This window comes from Poecile atricapillus, chromosome 8 (genome assembly GCF_030490865.1).
Source record: "Poecile atricapillus isolate bPoeAtr1 chromosome 8, bPoeAtr1.hap1, whole genome shotgun sequence".
Lineage (NCBI taxonomy): Eukaryota > Metazoa > Chordata > Aves > Passeriformes > Paridae > Poecile > Poecile atricapillus.
In genome coordinates this window covers 2,020,428-2,038,904 of record NC_081256.1, presented here as the reverse complement: position 1 = coordinate 2,038,904, position 18,477 = coordinate 2,020,428, and the positions used below count along the sequence as shown (strand labels likewise).

Sequence of the window (18,477 nt, the reverse complement as noted above, 5' to 3'; positions counted from 1 at the left end):
CCACTGTAAGAGAAATACAAACACATGTGGAAGGTTTTGTTTAGGAGGCTGTTTCCTTGGAGAGCTGAATTTGCATTCAAATCTGTCACCCTAGATATATATCCCATTTTTAACTGAATTTCTGCAGGGAGCGCTACTTACCAGCACAAAAATATTTTTTTGAGAATTGGGGTATAGGTTTTTTGAGCAACACTTATCTATTGGCTGAATTTTGAAAAATTGTAGCGTGTTTTTATTACCCTGAGAAAAATCATGTATATTCAATGGTGTAAGTTATACCCACTTTAAGGATGTATTGCTCTGAGATCGGTTGGCATTTGAACACTTATGAGCAGGGAGCCCTTGGTGTTCTCTGAACTTGTACTTCAGATGAAGCTTTAAAACCTAAAGCTGTCTGAGCGAGGTTGTTGGGTTATGATATCTACCTAGAGCACAGGCAGACTTAACATGGGCCATGTTTGATGACCAATTTCTGATTATTTTATCTAAGTGATACAAAAATCCCCACTAAAACTTTTCTGTGCTGAGAAGCTCTGGGGGTATAAAATGTCTTGTCACTAACTGGGGCTATTCCTGAAATTTGTGTTAAGTTTTATTCTGTTTAACAGTCAATCTGTTTGTCAAGGAATTAAACCCAGCTCCCTAAACTGCCATAATAAAAAGATGGGATAAATTTGGAAGCTTGGACTTGTGGACTTCAGAGCCAAAATATCTTGTGTCTGCTTCCAGATTCATTCAATCTTTATGTTGGAATTCTGAATAATCAATTATTCTTTAATTATCTGGCTCAGCATAACCAGAGTCTAGAATCTCTTAAAATAATTGCATCTCAACTGGAAATTCTCTTGATTTCACCATGTCCCATGAAAACCTCATTGTACTTTGACTGCCTTGATAATTACTTGCTCATTATTAGGATAGGGCAAAAAGCCTGTAAAATCTGTGAGCTCAATAAAGTCACTTGTTTTGACATGCCTGATTGTTCTTTGGAGACTGGTAAGGAATGCGAACAGCACTTTACATCTATGTAGTCAAACTAACTGTAAAATTCAATGCTAATCAAATTCTGTCACACTTTGTATCAACTCCATGCAAAAGGAAAAATAAAAATGTCATGGATACAGGCTCAGCTTCTTTCATGAATGCATTTTAACCCCATGAAGTCCAAACCCTGTGACTCTTCAGTTTCCCCTGGACTCTCCAATGCTATATATTACAGATATAGCATGTTATATCTAGCAGAACCTCTCTGTGGTTGTAACCAGGAACTGATTGCCAGGTAACAGTACTTAACCCTCCTAAACTGTTGTTCAATCAGTCTTCAATAGTTTATAATAAAACATATGTTTTCCTCCATGTTTATAAGAAGTTGTCCCCACTGAGCTGCCCCCAAAACAGAGAGACATCTGCAACACTCTAAGCTAAAATTACGTAGGTTGCTCTTCTCCATTCGATCTGGTGTGTTTGAAACTTCAGGCAGGAGCTGTAACAGTGCCTGTTCTCATTTAGGTTTGTTCCAAGCAGTGGTATTGTAAAGTCTTGCTTGCATTGACGGCCTGATCGCTCCCCACTGAGGGGTCTCCTGCATGTCCTGCTGGATGAGTCCCTCCCTGGCTGTGCTCCCTGCTGGGCTTGCTGTGAGCTCAGCCCCAGCTGGGAGTGGCACCGGAGGGAGCCAGAAGTGACAAGGGTTCAGAGGCTTGTAGGCTTCTTGTGGGAGGGGAATACCCTGGCTCCAGTATAGGAGACACCTCTAGGCTGCAGCTTTATCATGGGACACTGCCCCTCAGCATACCCTTATCTAGTTATCTAGATAATTCCAGCAGCAAAAGAGATCAGAACCAGCACAGAAGAATCTCAGTGCAGAAAAGTTATTGTTTTAGCAAGTGAAAGGTGTGATGCATGCTACTTCAACAAAGACTAAGAATTGAACAGCATTGAAGTGAACAATTATGGACGTCATGGTTCCTGCGGATACCTCCACAGTCTGTTGACACCATTTTCCCTTTACAAAGGTTGAATTAATGCCAAAAGCCACCATCCTTCCTCCTGTATTTGCCAGACTTTGGGAATGTTGGTGCGTGCTGGGTCAGGTGTGAAAAGTAAGGTACAATTTTATCAGCAAGATCTGAACAATCCTGTGGCCTGTGTTCCCTCACAACTGTGATGGCAACCACAACATTTACATTTAAGGAAGAGAAAAAAAAATCAGTAACTTCAAAGATTTTTCATGGAAGGAATTGCAGTAAGAATAGCTGGTGGCCAAACTATAGTGTAGTTTCAGTCTTTGTTGTGTTACAGCCATTAACTTATTTCCCTGACAGGAGGGAAGGTTCTGTTCTCCTCTCTTTGGCCCTATCATTCATCAGCCTTAAATACTTAACTGTCCCCCAAGAAGCTCTCACGGTATATTAACCCATAAATAATAAACATAGTGCTGAGTGAAACACAGATACAACATAGTTGAGGCCTAGGTTTTCTCATTCTCTCAGAACTTACCAACATCTCCATGGAGATGAGCTGTATCTGAGCAGTATCTCACTTGTAGGAAAGGGCAAAAAGACCCTGACATCAAAGAAGTCCCGTGAACCTTGCTGAGGCAATCCAGGTTAACTGGGTATGCTGATCTCTGGAGAGAATCTGGAGATGCTGTGTTACAGAACTATTACAAATTTTTGTATTCTTGGATTTCCTCAAGAGCATTGTCACTGTAGCTCCACTTTGTTCTCTGTGTAATCTGTTTGGGTCTTCTTCATTATCCCTAAAACATTGTTGCTTAGGCTCAGTTTGGTGTCAGAACAAAGAGCTCAAAGTGCCTTAAAGCAGTAAGGGCTGTTAGGAGCAGCTGATTTCTTTTCTCAGTTGTTTCTTAGCAGGTGGTAATGTCAGTGCTGAGTCAAATCCAGGCAGTGGAACTGAGCATCCTCCTGCCCAGTAAAGCCACTGACTCTGAGCTGCCTGGGGAGCATGGAATGAATCATGCTTGGGGTCAAAGGATCTCTATTTGAAAAATCAGTATTTAGAAGAATTTCAATAATATTCTGTAAAATGTTACTATCAGCATTAGGTATATTTATCCATTGTGCTTACACATGCAATGGAATTATCGTGTTCATTCTGGATTAAATATAGTCATCTAGTCTTGGGAGCTCAGAATTTTAGAGTGTCTAGGATTTGGAGATTGGCCATCCCAGGCTAAATTTCCACCCACTGAGAAGCTGAAGTAAAATACTCGAAGAATATCAGATTGCAGAAGTAGAAAGAAACACAGCTTTCAAACACCCTAATACAGTAGAACCAAGTATGAATAAAACATTTTATCAGAGCTAGAAAGCAGGATTGTAGGAAACTGGCTTTAGGCCATTCCTTTAATTTTAGTGAGAGTTTTGGGGTTTTTTTCCCAGTTTTATTGCATTTGATTTTGTCCATTTGCAATCTAATAATTACTGAACATCAGCAGCTAACATACCCCACTGAGCTGAGAAGATTCTGAAATGCTGAGAAAAAAGAATATCAAAATGACAGCATGCTGCAATTACAAGCAACTGTAAGAAGAGTCAGATATAATGTCTTCTGTTCACCTTAAAGTTCAGAATTGGCAGGTATATCATTTTGTCTTTAACACTGGTAAAAGTTGCTTATGGAAGGCTTATTTAGCAATCTGGTACAAGATAATATTCCCTCTTTAAGTGCTCTTGTGATTACAAGCTGGGGTTCTCATTGCCCTGGATGAACAGGCACCTCCTGTTTTACACATACAGTGTAACACTACATTACAAGAACAACATTACATACAAGAACAACACTACATACAAGAACACTACATTAGGGCTAGTACCTCAGCAGGATAAGTTCCAGGGAGAGCAACAGGGATGGTCATAGTCTACAGTGTTAGGTGGAAGATGTAAAGAGAAGTTCTTGTTTAGCCTGGCAAAGGAAAATGATACAGCTGTATTTTACCACTCACATTTCCTATTGGGAATAAATGTACACCTCAAGGGTCAGTGGTCAATGGAGGGGATTGCTTGGGGAGCCTCTGTCTTTAGGAGAGTTTGGAAAGCTCAGGCAATATTCTCAAGAATAGATTTGGTACAGAGCTATTTGTCTTGGTGCTGCGGACAGAGTGCCTCATCCCTCCATGTCCCTGCAGACTCTGCTCTCAGTTGTTCTTGTCCCAGCCTGGATCACCCTGTCATCACCATGGCCATGGCTCTGTAGATTTTCTCTACTCACACAGTATGACACTGGCTACTCCAAGCTATTTTTCACTCACATTTTCTTGAAATACTTGGGGATTTTTTTTTAAATAACATTTGGCAGCCTTTTACAAGCAAAGATTGTATCACCTCCTTTACAGTCGAGTCTCAATCTCTGCACCCACACAAAACACCACCCTTATTCCCTTGAAGAGGGTATGTAAGTCTAGTTCTTTAAATGCTCAATGCTTTTGTAGTGCCTGTATTTTCAGAGTATTTTAAAAGCTTATTCCTGGAAATTCTCATATTCCTTTCCATGCTTTTATGTTGGTGGATGGACAGATGACTTTAAATGAGAATTATACATCTCCAAGATGGTAATACCTCCTTGTGCACCAGCATTTTTTAAAAGTGTGGCTTAGGCACAGTGAATACCTTGCACATTTAATGATTTATGGGCAAATACTGTATCACTGCTAATGAGCTTGCAATGTAATTGTAAGTTCTGTGTCAAGAATACCAGAGGAGAACTAGTCCAAAGTGGAAGAACAACAAATATCTGTTCATGGATGCTTTGGTTCATTCTGCTTCTTTCTGTCAGGCAAAGCCACAGCACTGAGTTCTTTGTTCTCGCTTCTTGTCTGGTCTTTTATATACATTTTAATGAGTGTATTTAACATTTAAATACATTCACTGATCTGAACCTGCTTTTTATTTTGCATCTCCTCAGAACTATTAAGACCTACTGGCAGACTTATTATACTGGCAGACTTATCATATTTCTAAATTTCAAAGCTTCAGGATTAGTGTTGGTATTTTAGCCTTGGAATTTGCTATCTTCACAATTCTGTAGTGATATGAGAATGTGAAGCTTCAAAGAAAATGTGATTCCTATTTCTTCTGTAAGCTCTTAAATGGTTTTCTCTCTTTGTCTTCTTTTTAAGAAGAGGTTTTCTTTTTTCTTTTTTTCTTTTTTTAATTTGGCACACCTTTTTCTGTCCAGTTGCATTACTGCTGTATATGTGCTTTTAAAGACAATGTAAGAAGATAAATATAAGAGCATTTTGGCTGAAAAGCAAATGTCCCCATAATGCACTATCGATTTACCAAATAATTACCAAATAATTGTCTTGGTAAGTATCAGAAAGGCTGAACTGTAGCTATTGTAAATGTAAGAGTTTCTAGGAAATCTCAACAAAATTCTGCCCAGAGGAAATTTCCCATGTAATGGACAAACAAATGAGAGTGGACAAGTGGACAAGAATAATAGCCCCTTGCGAGCCTTCCATTGGGGTAAGAAAAAGAGGCAGTTTATGCTGTAATGTTAAAAAAAAAAGAACAAAACCTGCCTATTTCTCTGAAGAAACAGCCTGCTTGGATACCTCTTTTCTGCCAGTACACCAGTGTGTATTTTCTTCACTATATAAAATAGCTCGAGTCTTCTTCATAATGCTCATCCTGCAGAGGCTGGAAGTGAGGGTTTGCAGGTTTTTAGGTAACAATAGCAGCCTAAAGAAAATCTTACACTTCATCCCTTTCCAGCTCCAATCCACACACAAGGTAAAGTTCAAGCTTGAGCTATCTTGCCTGGCAAAAATAAGCTGTTTGACACTAAAGCTACAAACACTGTAGAGATGAGTTATCTACCAATTACAACACCTTATCAACAGGCTATCAACTGCTAATCCAATTAGTCTGCCTAGCTCGCTGCCCTGTGGCTCCCTCAGTCCTCCCAAGCCTGAGGTAGGCAGTAATTCACATGCACTGTGAGAGATAACACTGAAGGAAAGACAAGCTTTAAAAATTCTCCTAAAGGAGGATGAGCTAATCACTAACTGTCCCAAGAGTAATTGAGATGCCATGATCACTAGAGCAGGAGTCTGTAATCACATTTTATTGACAGCTTCTAAAGATCAGTCTTCCTTGGGAGCTTCCTGGAGTAAAACCGAGCCAAGTGTGTCTGCAGGGCCTGGTGCAACACGGAGTGATGGGACCAAATGATGCACCCTGAGTCAGGTGTCACAGCACTCCCAGCATCTTAGAGAGGGGCTGTGCACAGGTCCCTGCTCACTCTGGAGTCCCCAGTGTGTCCTCAGACCCAACCCAGGGAGTGTAGCACATTGTGTACAGAGGCACCACTGTCAGCTCATCTGGGACTATGTTCTTGGGAGGACAAAGGCAGAGGTAGCTGATCTTGTCATGGAACACTTGCAAATACAGTTTATCTATAAATAAATATTGGACTTAAACATTTATCAAATTGATGTTTGAGTACTTGAATACGTTCAATTTTAAAAATCACATACTTCCTTGTGGGAAACCATGTTTCATATCTGGGTTTGCTGTCTCAGCTTTATAAACACCTGAATACAATCCTGGAAAAACAAGAATCTTAAAGACATCCTGCTACCAGCTACCACCCAACCCACAAAGATAGTCCTCTGTACCACAATAAATGGGATTTCAAATACACTTGGCTAAGATGGATTGAGATTCTTTAAATATATTAAAATATAAAGCGATTTTTTATACGTGCAGTTTGTGTGTTGGTACCAATAACCATTTTGCATCCTTCTTCTTGCAGGAGGTGAAGTCACCAAGCCCAGGTTTGCTCAGTATTTCCATGGCAGCCTGGCCAGTCTGACAATCCGGCCAGGAAAAATTGAGAGTCAGAAAGTGATTTCCTGTTTGCAGGCCTGCAAGGAAGGCCTCGATATCAATTCTCTTGAGAGTCTTGGCCAAGGAATAAAGGTGAGGGATGAACTGACATCATCTTTGATAAAAAATTGGATCTGATTTATGAAGTGGGGAGCCCAAGGTAGAGTATACCCAGTACAGATGTACTCCCAGAAGCAATGTAATTTCCCATAAAATCATGCAAAGAAAAAAGTAGAAGAGCTGTGACACTGCAAAGAAAAACATTTCTATTATTGCAGTGCTAGATGATCAGAAAGTAACACACTGCTGATATTTCAGAGTCTGTATGAATTGCTAGGTTGTGTTTTCATGCTTATTTTGTAACTTGTACAGAAATAGACATGATAACAATGATTTATTGAATTTTGATCTCAAGTAGTTTTAAAGCAGTGGAATACATAAGTCCTAATGCAATAGCATTCTAAAATTCAGTGTTTTCAAAGAGGAAAACTTTATGCATGAAAATTGAAAAATAAAATCTCCTAAAGTGAATAAATTAAATTTTTAGATTTAAATATAAGTCATTATCCATCTTCAATACGCATATGATTACTGGTAATGTAGAGCTTTTTCTAAGATTGGAGAGTAACAGACAGGGAAATCCTGTTTCAGTTGACCTAGTGGCCAGATGGCTTTGCATTCATTCCGAGAATTCTGAAATTCTGTTCTTTAGATACAGAATGCATCCAATTGTTCTTTGGATACATATGTAGGATCTTGGCTGTCCCAATGCTCGCATGAGCTGCATTGTCAGTTTTTCTTTACTGACACCATTATCTGCTGACACTGTTCTTGTGCTCAGTGTAAATGCACTTGTGAAGCTGTTTCCTGGTACACAAATACCACTTCCAAAGGAGCTGAGCTTCAGACCCAACTCAGGAAGTTCCTTTGGGTGCACACAATGCGTCCTGGGAAATTGAACCAGGGGTGTTTTGGTGTGGAGTTTTCAGAGGGGAGGGGGATGGTGCTAAAACACCTCACCTGGAACATGTAGTGGGAATACCATGGACTGTATTTTATTAGCCAAACCTTTCTGTTGTATAGACTGACCTGAAATGTGCCCAAATGTGTGTCCAGGTGATGATAGTTTGCAGTGATGTAGTATAACTGACACATTTTGTGAAAACAAGGGTAAAAATGAAAATTGAAAGTGCAAAAGTAAGGAGGAATTTTGCTAGCTCTTTTACATATGAGGAAAGACCCCAAAGAATTCTATTATCATCCTACCAGCAACATTATTAAGAATTTCACATTGCTGCTTCTCACAGCAACGGGACACAGGGGTTGGTTAAAGCTGTTTTTAAAATGCAGTGTACACCAGGAGCAGGTAGGCATTTCTGGAACCCACATGGTATATGCCTAATAGTAAGTTCTTTGCTGGGATTTTCCATTAATTAAAGCACTGTACACTTCTCCATGGTGCTTAAAAGCATAGTAATTCCTCCCCTATTGTTGCCCTCTAAAACCTAACAATATTTGAGTCACCCCAGTTTCATGGGCTTGGGAAAATCCCTCTTCTACCACCAACTGCTGGTCCAGCATTTGTGACTTCCTTAATGTACTGGCAGTGCAGAGGGTAAAAGGAAGATAAGGGATTGTTTTCTGCCTTTTAATGCTTTTGCAAACTTTCAAAACATCTTAATTTTCTGAAATACAGATGAGGCATAGTGGGTTTTTTTAAGTTACTGATGTTGCTTTTACTGCCTCAGCAAGCCAAGAGTAAGAGCAACAGCAGGAGGCAAAAATGAAAGGAACAGCCAGAGAGATATTGTGGAAGGGTGTCTTTGGGGGGCTGACAGAAGGAAGCTCAGCTGAAAGCAGAACTTTGCCTGACCTTGAAGAGAAAATTAGAGAGAAAGGTGGTGTGGTGTGAAAAACAAACACACCTGATCCCACACAGGTAAGTGTGACAGCTGCACAGATGATGGGTTCTGTGGGGTTGTTTATGTGGTGCTTTGCAGATTACGTGTTGACAGACTGATGCTGGAAGGTGTTTCCAGGCCCTTTGTATCATGGAGATTCACCCTTTAACCACCTAAGAAAGAGCAGAGGAGACCAGCAGCAGTTTCTGACATGATTGTGCTGGACGTTTTTGGGCTGCAGCCTAATTTTCAGTTATCTCTAACAGCTCTCTGAGACACTGCCTAAGCTGTTGCTATTTTTAGCTTTTTTTAATGAGAAAGACAAAAATGGCTCAGACTGGGGCTTTCTCCAGTCCCTTTGGCAGCATTCCAGCTGTTTTGGCAGCTGAGCTATTAACTGGCTAGCTAGAGTCCCCTTTTGGTAATTTTATTCTCTACTGCTGCTAGCTTAAAGACAGGAAAAGGAAGTGTATGCAGGCTGCGATTCATGTTAGTCCTCCTCTTTGTTAAAAAATACCCTTCAGTGTGTTGCGATCTTCCTGCACAAGCTTTAAACCCAGTCCTCCATGTTCTGTTCGCCAGAGGGCCCTGCACTTCCTCCTGTTTGTCACAGTCTGTTTGATGTGTTTTGCTTTTTAACCTTTCTGGCTGTAAGGAAGTGCAGGCAGCCATTGTCTGTATTTAACAGAACATGTTCATGTAATCCATGCCCTGCTTTTTATTGGGGAGGGAGTACCCAGGAGAGAAAGGTGCATTTGTGTTCCGTGCTGACAGCAGTAGGGTGCAGCGTCAAGGGGGTTACACTGGTTTCCTCTGCAGTGCAGATGGCTTACTGAGCCAATTCAAAGACAAAACATGGAATTAGGATTAATTGCGATGAAGGTACAAATCAGTCATTGGTTATGTCACAATAGTGACAAAGTTTCTCAGTCAGCAAGACTGATCCGTGTTCACTGCAATGGAGTAGAGAAGGCTTGGGGCTACAGGCACAGGCAGTGGCTTTGCAGGATTTTCTGGGCCAAGTGAGCAGCTCTGTCTTAAATCATGACACCCTTATTGATCATCAGACGGGATGGAGAGCCTCCTTTAGTGTGTCTGACGTTAATGAAGATGTAGGAGGCAAATGCTGTAATTGTTGTGTTCATTCATGTTGAAATATATCTCAGAAAGGTATCCCAGGATAAAACCACACAGAAAGCAGCCAAAATATGCTTCTGCACACCAGGCTGGCTCAAAAGGCAATGCTTTTATATGGGGAGTGTGTTTAACCTAAAAAAGATTACATAGGAATAATAGTCATGGTGGTAAGTTAAGATTTTGAACATCTACAGAGTTCAAAAATAAATAGCATTGGAAAATGCTGCAGAAATTGTATCATCAAGGTTGATAAGGCTGCGAAAAGAGCAACAAATAATAAGAGCAAAATATAATTTACTATAAAATTAATTATAACAGTAGTTATTTAGGTGACCGATACAAGTACATGTTTTAGAGAGCAACATGTGGATTCAGCCAATGATAGCTACTAAGATTTTTTTTTCTTTAATTATTAAATTTTTAACTTACATCCGTGCACCATTCCTGAAAAAATACATTATTTTGTACTCTGTACCTGGTCCCTTAAATACTAATTATTTGCATCTCTCCTAGTATCACTTCAACCCTTCGCAGTCAGTCCTTGTCATGGAAGGAGATGACATTGAGAATATAAATCAAGCCCTTCGAAAGGTCTCATACATCAACTCTAGACAGTTTCCTACTGCAGGCGTACGATGTCTCAAAGTCTCGTCTAAAGTCCAGTAAGTTATACATCAGCTGAACTGAATAGATAAGGAACATTTTTAATGAATTACTTTTCTCTTTGGTCATGTAAAAAGAATAATTTTGACTAAATTAAATTAATAAATCATACCTCTTTTTTATTGAACCTAAAGGATTAATTTAATTTTATGCCAATTTACATGGTGGTTTTCTCTTGATATTATCTTCTTAAGAAACCTTTCTTGTCAATGTGTCTTCTCTTTATAGTTTGGGGCATACAGTCTGGACTGAGCAGTGCATTCACTGCAATCTTATTTACTTTTAATTTTAAACATTTATAGTTCCTTCTGAGCTAGCCAGAGCCATGACTTTTTAAAGCAGGCCTGTTCGATCTAACAGAGGACATATCTGCAAGGTATCTGTAGGTGAGCTTTAAACAGCCTGTGTGTCTGTCACCTGACTGATCTGTGCTGCCCCTGGGCACTGGTGGAGGGTGTTGGGCAGGGGTCTGTGTCTGTCCCTCCCCATCACAGTGACAGCGATGTCCAGAGCTGCCACAGCCTCTCCTGGGCTCCCCTAGGCTCAGCTCTCTTTAGGGCAGGGCAAGCAGGGCTCTGGAGGGAAAACACACCAAGTTCTGCCAGTTCTCACCTGCTGTGGGCACAGCTGTTCCCAAGGTCTGGGCTGAGCTCCCTGCTGGGGGAGCAGCTCCAGGGCAGTCCCATGGAACCAACCCAGCTCCTGTGCCAGCATGAAATGAGGCAGAGCTTGTCAGGGAGTTCACTGCCGAAGCACACTGATGATTCAGATAAAAATGGAAATACAGGCACCTTTTGCCCCCTGCAAATATTGGAGGGTCCCAAAAAGAGTTCATGATGGGACAAATTTAAATGGAAAATTAGGCCCTTTTAATCACACATGACAAGATAACCATGTTGTATTTGTTTGCTGGCACTTTCTGAATTTAATGTTAGGTTTACCGAAGTTAGTTGTTACCTAGTTAACTTTTTTAACCATTTACTGCTCTGTTAAATGTCATTTAAACATTAAAATATTATTCTGATAGTGACCTTAGGAAAGAATGATTTTGCCCTTCAGAGTGAGTATCTGTGAAGGTGATATCTGTGAAGGAGGAGAGAGCCAGAGCTGGCCTGTGTGCAAAGTGGCAAAGCAATATATCCTCATGTGTGGAAGTGCCCGGGGATGAATTGGACTGATCTGAAAGCCATGAGCTGGGTTTGGAGCAGTGCCCATGCCACACTCCTCTGATTTGCAACGTGTTACATGCAGTTAATGACTAATGTATTTTTCCAGATGTTTTGGTGAAGATGTCTGCATTAGTATCCCAGACATAGATGCCTATGTAATGGTGTTTCAGGCCAATGAGCCTAAGATTACCATAACTGGGATGGACCACTTTGCTAGACCAGCTGCAGAGTTTGAAAGTGAAAGAGGTGTTATTTTGTTACCTGACATCAAGATCATCAGCACAGTCACTAAAATGGAGCATTCAATGGACTTGAGAGAATATGACAGAGGTTTGTGTTTTTCTTTTACATATTTGTCTCGGTTTTGGAAGACAGGTGTCTGCTAGGGAAGGCAGGAGCCTCCCCTGGAATGAAAATGTAGACCCCCCTCTCTCCGAATTATTATAATTCTGAAATCAAGGGGCTTTCAGGCAGAGATCTGGGGATAGGAATAACAGTTCTTTACTGGTACAAGCAGGCAAACAAACAACAATAACTACAGCATGAGCAAGAAGACAGAACCAGGGACCCTGTGACAGCTTTCTCGGCTGAGACGGGAAGGGATGGAGGAGAGGCTTTGTTTCACAAACCCCCTCGGGCGGGCAGTGTCGGTGCTTCTGTAGGGCTCTGAGGAACACTCAGCTGGAACAGCAGGGACGAGCTGAGATCCTGGGCCAGTGGATGAGGTGGATCAGCAGCTCCACGGTGGTGCCTGGCACTGCCACACGTCCCGGCAGGACAGGGGGTGCGAGGCAACCAATGAAGAGGGAAGAAGGAGAAGCAGCAGCAGTTCCGTTTGGGTGATGGCGAAATTCCCTTCTCTCCACTGCAACAGCTCAAAGTGTGTCCTTTTCCGAAGCTGAAGAAAGCCCGCCAAACTGTCCCAACCCTCCTTTTTTCTTGCCCCCTTCCCCCCCTGGGCCTGGCCAAACTCTTCGTCTTTTGTCAAGCACCCACCAAGTACCCACAGTCAGGTTTTCCCCGCAACTAATGGGTAAAAATTCCACAGGTGAGCCAGAACTAAAAGGAGGACACCTAACCCCCAACAATATTATTACTAGTTTTGTAAGGTGTCCTCATATTTTTAAAGGCTGGTGCAAAGAAGTAATGCAAAGGTTGTCGCTTCACCCAGATTAATTAGGCCACAGTAATGCTATACTGAAGAAATTCAATTCAACACATTGAAAAATTTGTTAAATGGTGGAAGATCAAAAGGTTCTTCAAAAAAAGCAGGTTTTCCATGCAGTGTCCATTTATTATACTTCAGAATAATTCCTTTCTACTCTTACTTTCATACTCTGTTACATAGGTTATTTTCATTAAAATGCCTCTAGCAGAATTTTAATTGTGTTGATAAAGTGAAAAGCAGTAATTGAACAAAAGTTTAAGTTTTACTTTGCTCTTCTGTTTCCAGTTCTGAAATTAGCTTGTGAGTGATACTTGAGAAAGTAATCTCATGCCTCAATTTCCCACCTATAAATGTATATATAATCCTTTTAAAATATTTATTTTCAATGATGACAGTTTCAAATGCTAAGCAATGGATGTATTATTATTCAACACTGTGTGAATGTTCAAAAGTATGAATCAAAAGTATATATCAAGTTTAAAATCACTGTGTGTAAAGGAATATTCTTTTCGGATGTTAGCGTGCAAGGTAGATGAAATGCCTAATTTGAGAGATCATTCTAAACACTATTTGCTGGACTAGAATAAGCAGCAACTAGATGTAAGTCTCTGGAGAAGAGGAAATGGGTAATGATATGCAAATTTAGGGGCATGGGTTACCTGAAGCCTACAAATTTGACTTGGGCTGCATTTTTGGATATGTCACAGCTGTACCTAGAGTTTAGGTACCCAGATTCACTGCACCAGGAGTTGGCCATCTAAGGCATAAGGCTTTCCTGGCTGTGCCTTCCTTCCCAGTATACCCTCTAACATCAACTTCACAAAATGGGCAGGAAGTTCCAGGATTGCAGTGTCTGTGCCCTCAGGGAGCTGCTTAAGCAGTTTTGCCACGCACTCAGTGCAAAGTTGATCAGAAGATTTAAATACTAACTTGATATGTTACTCTTTTTCCAGTGACAGAATTATTTTTTCACTTTTACATGTTGAAGGACAGTCAGTTTATAACTTAATTTCTTTAATTCACGCAGCATAGGCTCTTGCTATTTATAATAATGCCCTGCTCTTGGATAGATGGCCAGGTCTTTGTAATGCAAATTGTTTATGGGGCATAGAGTAACTAAGAGAATCATCCAGCATAGATATGTTGGATGTGTGTTTTTCCAGTTTGATTTTCCTTGAGAAAGATGGTATCAATACAGCATTGAAACCTGGAATTTTTTATATTAATTTATTTCCAAGATCAAATTTCAGTTTTCTACTTCCAGTAATGTTCTTGGGTGCCTTTTATTATAGAGCAAGATATTTTCTATTTATCTCAGAGGGTATTTGTAAGCCTTTATCATCACAGCACCTGTACAGACAGGACACTTCCCTTGATTTGCTTCAAGTGTGCTGGATTTAATATCAGCAAAAACAGTTCAGCCATCTTGGCAAAAACTGAAAGCTGTGATGCAAAGCACATAAAATAACTGAGCTGTTCTGTGATCATTTCTCTTCATTTTCTTCTTTTTTTTCCATGCTCTATGCCATGGGTTCACAGCCAATAAGCAAGTGGTAGTAGAGGAAATGGTCCACAACTTGGATTTCTGTGATGTTTTGGTCATTGGTGCAGAACTAGACCCCCAGCAAGAGTGTTTAGAACTAGATCATGGGGAGCTTCAAGGAAAACATCTAGATGCCACAAATTCCACTGCAGGATATTCAATCTATGGTAAGTTCATGAAATTTGTTTTCCATTATTTTGTCACATCAATTATATATTGGAACGAAAGCTCAAATATGTAAGAAATGGGAAAGAAATCTGTGATTTTCTAGCCATGAAAATATCCCAAGAGTGACTGTATCTTAAAAAAACACAGTTGCTTCTTGATCTCTGGATGTGCTGTGTTTGCCCTTAGGATTCTCAGCATCCCTCCTGCTACTCCCCAGGTAAGGAAAATGGCATCCCTGCTTTCTTGAAATTTGAAGTTCTTGTGGACCATCACAGTGGAACATGGGAGGGAGGGGGTTCCTCAGTGTTCCTGTACAATGCTGGGAAACTGGCCAACTTTTTCTAGTCACTAAGTAATTTATTCTGTACCATTGTTATGTATTTACCCCTCTCCATTAGGGACCTACATTCAATTCTGAAAACTGTCCTCACGTAATTGAGTATCAGGATGCCAGGGTGCGACACTGATAGCTCAGTTCTTTTTCCTCAGAACCAAGATTAACGAGAGAGAGAGAGACTGCTTTCATGTTTGGGCTTAGGATGTTTATTCTTCCTTATCTGTATTACATCTTTACAGACAGTAAGGACTGATGTACTTTAGGCTAACAAGCTACAAAATGGAGGAGGAAGTATCTCTCCAAGGTCTTTTAAGTCTCAATTCACCCAATAATGAAATGCCAAGTAACTTATTTTCACTTATAACCCTATAACCAAACACCTGTGTCCTGCAATGCGGATTCTTCCATCCAATCCCCTAACAGTACCCAAAAACCCTAAAAGAAGAAAGAAAAGGAAGAGAAATCCTCCATTTTGTCTCTTCTTCACTAATGTAGCTTAAACCCTAAACTCTAGCTTTCTCACCTAGTGATTTAATATACATTCACATCTTCAGTTGTATCTATTAATTTTGGAAGCCTTTCCCATGGCCTCAGGCCAAACGGTGTTTTCTTATGGGTCTGTGCCTGTCAGCACAGAAAGGATAAAATTCTCTGTGCCCAGGGTTCCAGCATAAGGGAACATTTGATGCCCTGTCATTTCCAGACCTTTCTGCCAGTTTCCATGTGTTCTGTGAGCAGCTGATTTCTTGTGCATCACCAGAACAGTGTTCCCTTGCCTGTCCCTGAGCTGTCCCTGCCCTCCCACCCTGCAGGTGTTGACAGTATGTTCAGCTACGAGCAGGTGCTGCGGCAGCTCCGCTACCGCAACTGGGGCAGCTCGGCCACCTCAGACAGGAAATTCAGGGTCAAGTGCTCCGAGCTCAACGGGCGCTACACCAGCAACGAGTTCAACCTGGAGGTGAGCGATGACTGAGTCATGTGTTCCCACCTAGAGCCCAGGTAACAGCTCCAGGAAATTGCAGGGCCCACTTAGCAATATGGTCAAAATTAATAATTGTTTATAAAGACAATTAACAGCTTAATAATTGTTAATGAAATTAACAGTTATTCCATAATGTTTAGTTAACACCTGAAAGCTGATTAATATAGAGAGGAGAAAAAGTCACTACTTATCCAAACAGGTATATCAAAAGAGTCCTGATCTGTGCCACTTCAGAGTCAAGAGCCAGAAAGGTTAGAATGCATTTTTCATGCTACAAATTAGAAATATATTAAGCTGTGTATTGTCCACTGGCATAAAAAAATGAGTTAATTTGGTCTTTAGAATCTATGAAGTAGTATTCCTATCTGCTGATGAACTTCATAGTCCAATGTAATATATGGAACCAGCAGGCTTGGAGTATAACATCCTTCTTAGTATCTAGTCTCTTATTTTTCTTTTCTCCCAGATTAATATCCTACACAGTTCCAACTCCAACTTCATGGACTATGTAAATCACATGATAGTCCAGCCCAAATTTCTCCAATCTGTTCAGCACCCTGAGGGGAGTGTAAGTGCAGCTCACAGCTCAGGTACGTGACAACTTCCCAGAGACTGCTCACAATGATTCTGGTATGTCAGTGCTTCCCTTGTGGGTCAGCCTGCTCCACAGACTAAAGCCCTGAGGTCCTTTGTTTCAGCTTCCAAAATCTCTCAGAGATCACTGCACAGGTGCAAAAGAAGGTAACACTAGATTATGTTCTGTCCAAGAATGTACTTTGTAATTAAAACTAGGTATGCTTTTTTAAAGTCTTCATTAGTGGTTTTGTACCCTGACCCCTGCAGTTAAAAAATGCCTTGTTTCTAGTATTGAATAGTATGAAGGGTAATATTTATGCTTACATTATTCTTACGTATTTGTAGTTCTGTGCATATTAATTTCTACCCACTCTAAACAAAAGAAAGAAATTGTATTATTTTTAAAAATGCAAAATTGCTGCAGTGCCTCTGTTAGCTGCTGTCAAGGCCTCAGTCTGGGCTCTCTGGAGATAAGGAGGTTTATCTAGTCATGTGCAGTAGGCATTAGGATGTATTTTTATTTCATTTTAATTTTAATTATGTAATTTTATTTAATTTTTATATGAGTTAAGATGTATACCCAAATCTTGAACCTTTTCAGTGAAGTTAAATCCAGGGCAAAGATACCTGTTTAAAAGTTGGATTCTGAAATCCTTTTAGCTGAATGATATATATGTAAAAAGGAAAGCTGATGTAAAGTGTAGGCAGTTATAAGTAGCTACATACAGACATGCTTAGAAAATTACTGTATTTTTCTTTATACTGTGCAGGCAGTTCACTAAAATGAAACTGAATGTTTAATGGATAAACTACTGCAAAGCAGGTTTTTTTGTTCCTAAATACTGTTTTGATTTCATTCTTCATTCTTATAGGCAGGGCAAGGCAATAAAATGGGTTGTGGGTAGGATTATACTATTGTTCCTGGAACTGCAGTACCTTGAGTATACCATAGAGAGTGGCAGCATTTCTCCAGTAACCTAATTGTGGAGCTGACTACATGTGGTAGTTCAGAGAGATTTCTTCCTGTGGCTAGGTGGAGACAGGGCCTTCTCAGAGTGCAACCAAACAGTGGGGAAAAATGTCTTAAGTCTCAAGAGTCTTCCAGGAATGTTGTAAACACAGGCAAATAGGGTAGTAATGCATTTATTTCTGGGAGCTTGAGATTGAAACCACAAGCGTTTGAAACCTTTGAAAATATGAGCTTTGAGATGTATATTTGAGTCCTCAGGTGAGATCAGAAGGGGTCACGCAGGTGAGGTAACAGAATTTTTCTGCAAAAACGAACTGATTCTGCACTTACTAACTGCTTGTCTTCTGTAGTTAAGTGGCTCAAAGAGCATGCTCGCTTTTTAGTTAGGATTTATCACACTCAGGATATCTGTGAACATCATTTGTGTGTGCTCCACCTTAGTGGATGGGCACTGGTCAACACTTCCTGTCATCCCAGGCACACGGCAAGTATCTGTCCTGATTCTCAGTCCAAAGGAGGGGGTGCTGTGGGTTGAAAACTAACTAGGTTAGTGGGGTTTAGATGACTTGTTCCACAAATGTAATTGCATTCCCTCTGCCACCCTTTGTCCCAGTGATTCCCGGTGTGGCCACAATCGTTATCATCATCTGTGTGAGCATCCTGGTGTTGGTGATAACTCTGGGAGTGTTCCGGCTCCGCTCGGCTCATCAGCACGGCTCCATGGGGCACGAGGGAGCCAGGGAGAGCGAGATGGACTGGGATGACTCTGCTCTCACCATCACTGTCAACCCCATGGAGGTACATAACTGGGGCACAGCACTGCACCCTGGCACTGCCAGGAGCTACTGGCTGGACTGGCAGCAGGTTTGAGCCTCTTTCAGGGTGCACTTGTTCAGTTGTGTGTCTGTACACTCAGGAGCCCAGCCCAGGTATGAGCGCTGCACACCTAGATCAGATCTAATTGAGAATTTCAGATTTGTTGTTATGTATAATTATTAAAGAAGATGGT

General features: G+C 40.8%; 1 protein-coding gene across 6 annotated transcripts in view; it reads left to right on the top strand.

Moving 5' to 3' along the window:
* The window catches only part of CLSTN2 (calsyntenin 2), a 328,090-nt gene that overhangs the window by 301,607 nt on the left and 8,006 nt on the right, over positions 1-18,477 (top strand). For all 6 annotated transcript variants that reach the window (XR_009278086.1, XR_009278085.1, XM_058843586.1 and 3 more), the window contains exons 10-16: positions 6,781-6,947; positions 10,406-10,554; positions 11,831-12,054; positions 14,432-14,602; positions 15,753-15,898; positions 16,389-16,512; positions 18,082-18,266. Coding sequence is in view for 4 of the 6 variants with exons in the window: in XM_058843586.1 (XP_058699569.1) it covers positions 6,781-6,947; positions 10,406-10,554; positions 11,831-12,054; positions 14,432-14,602; positions 15,753-15,898; positions 16,389-16,512; positions 18,082-18,266 (1,166 nt within the window). In the remaining 2 variants the exon portion in view is untranslated. The remainder of the gene's footprint in view (positions 1-6,780; positions 6,948-10,405; positions 10,555-11,830; positions 12,055-14,431; positions 14,603-15,752; positions 15,899-16,388; positions 16,513-18,081; positions 18,267-18,477) is intronic.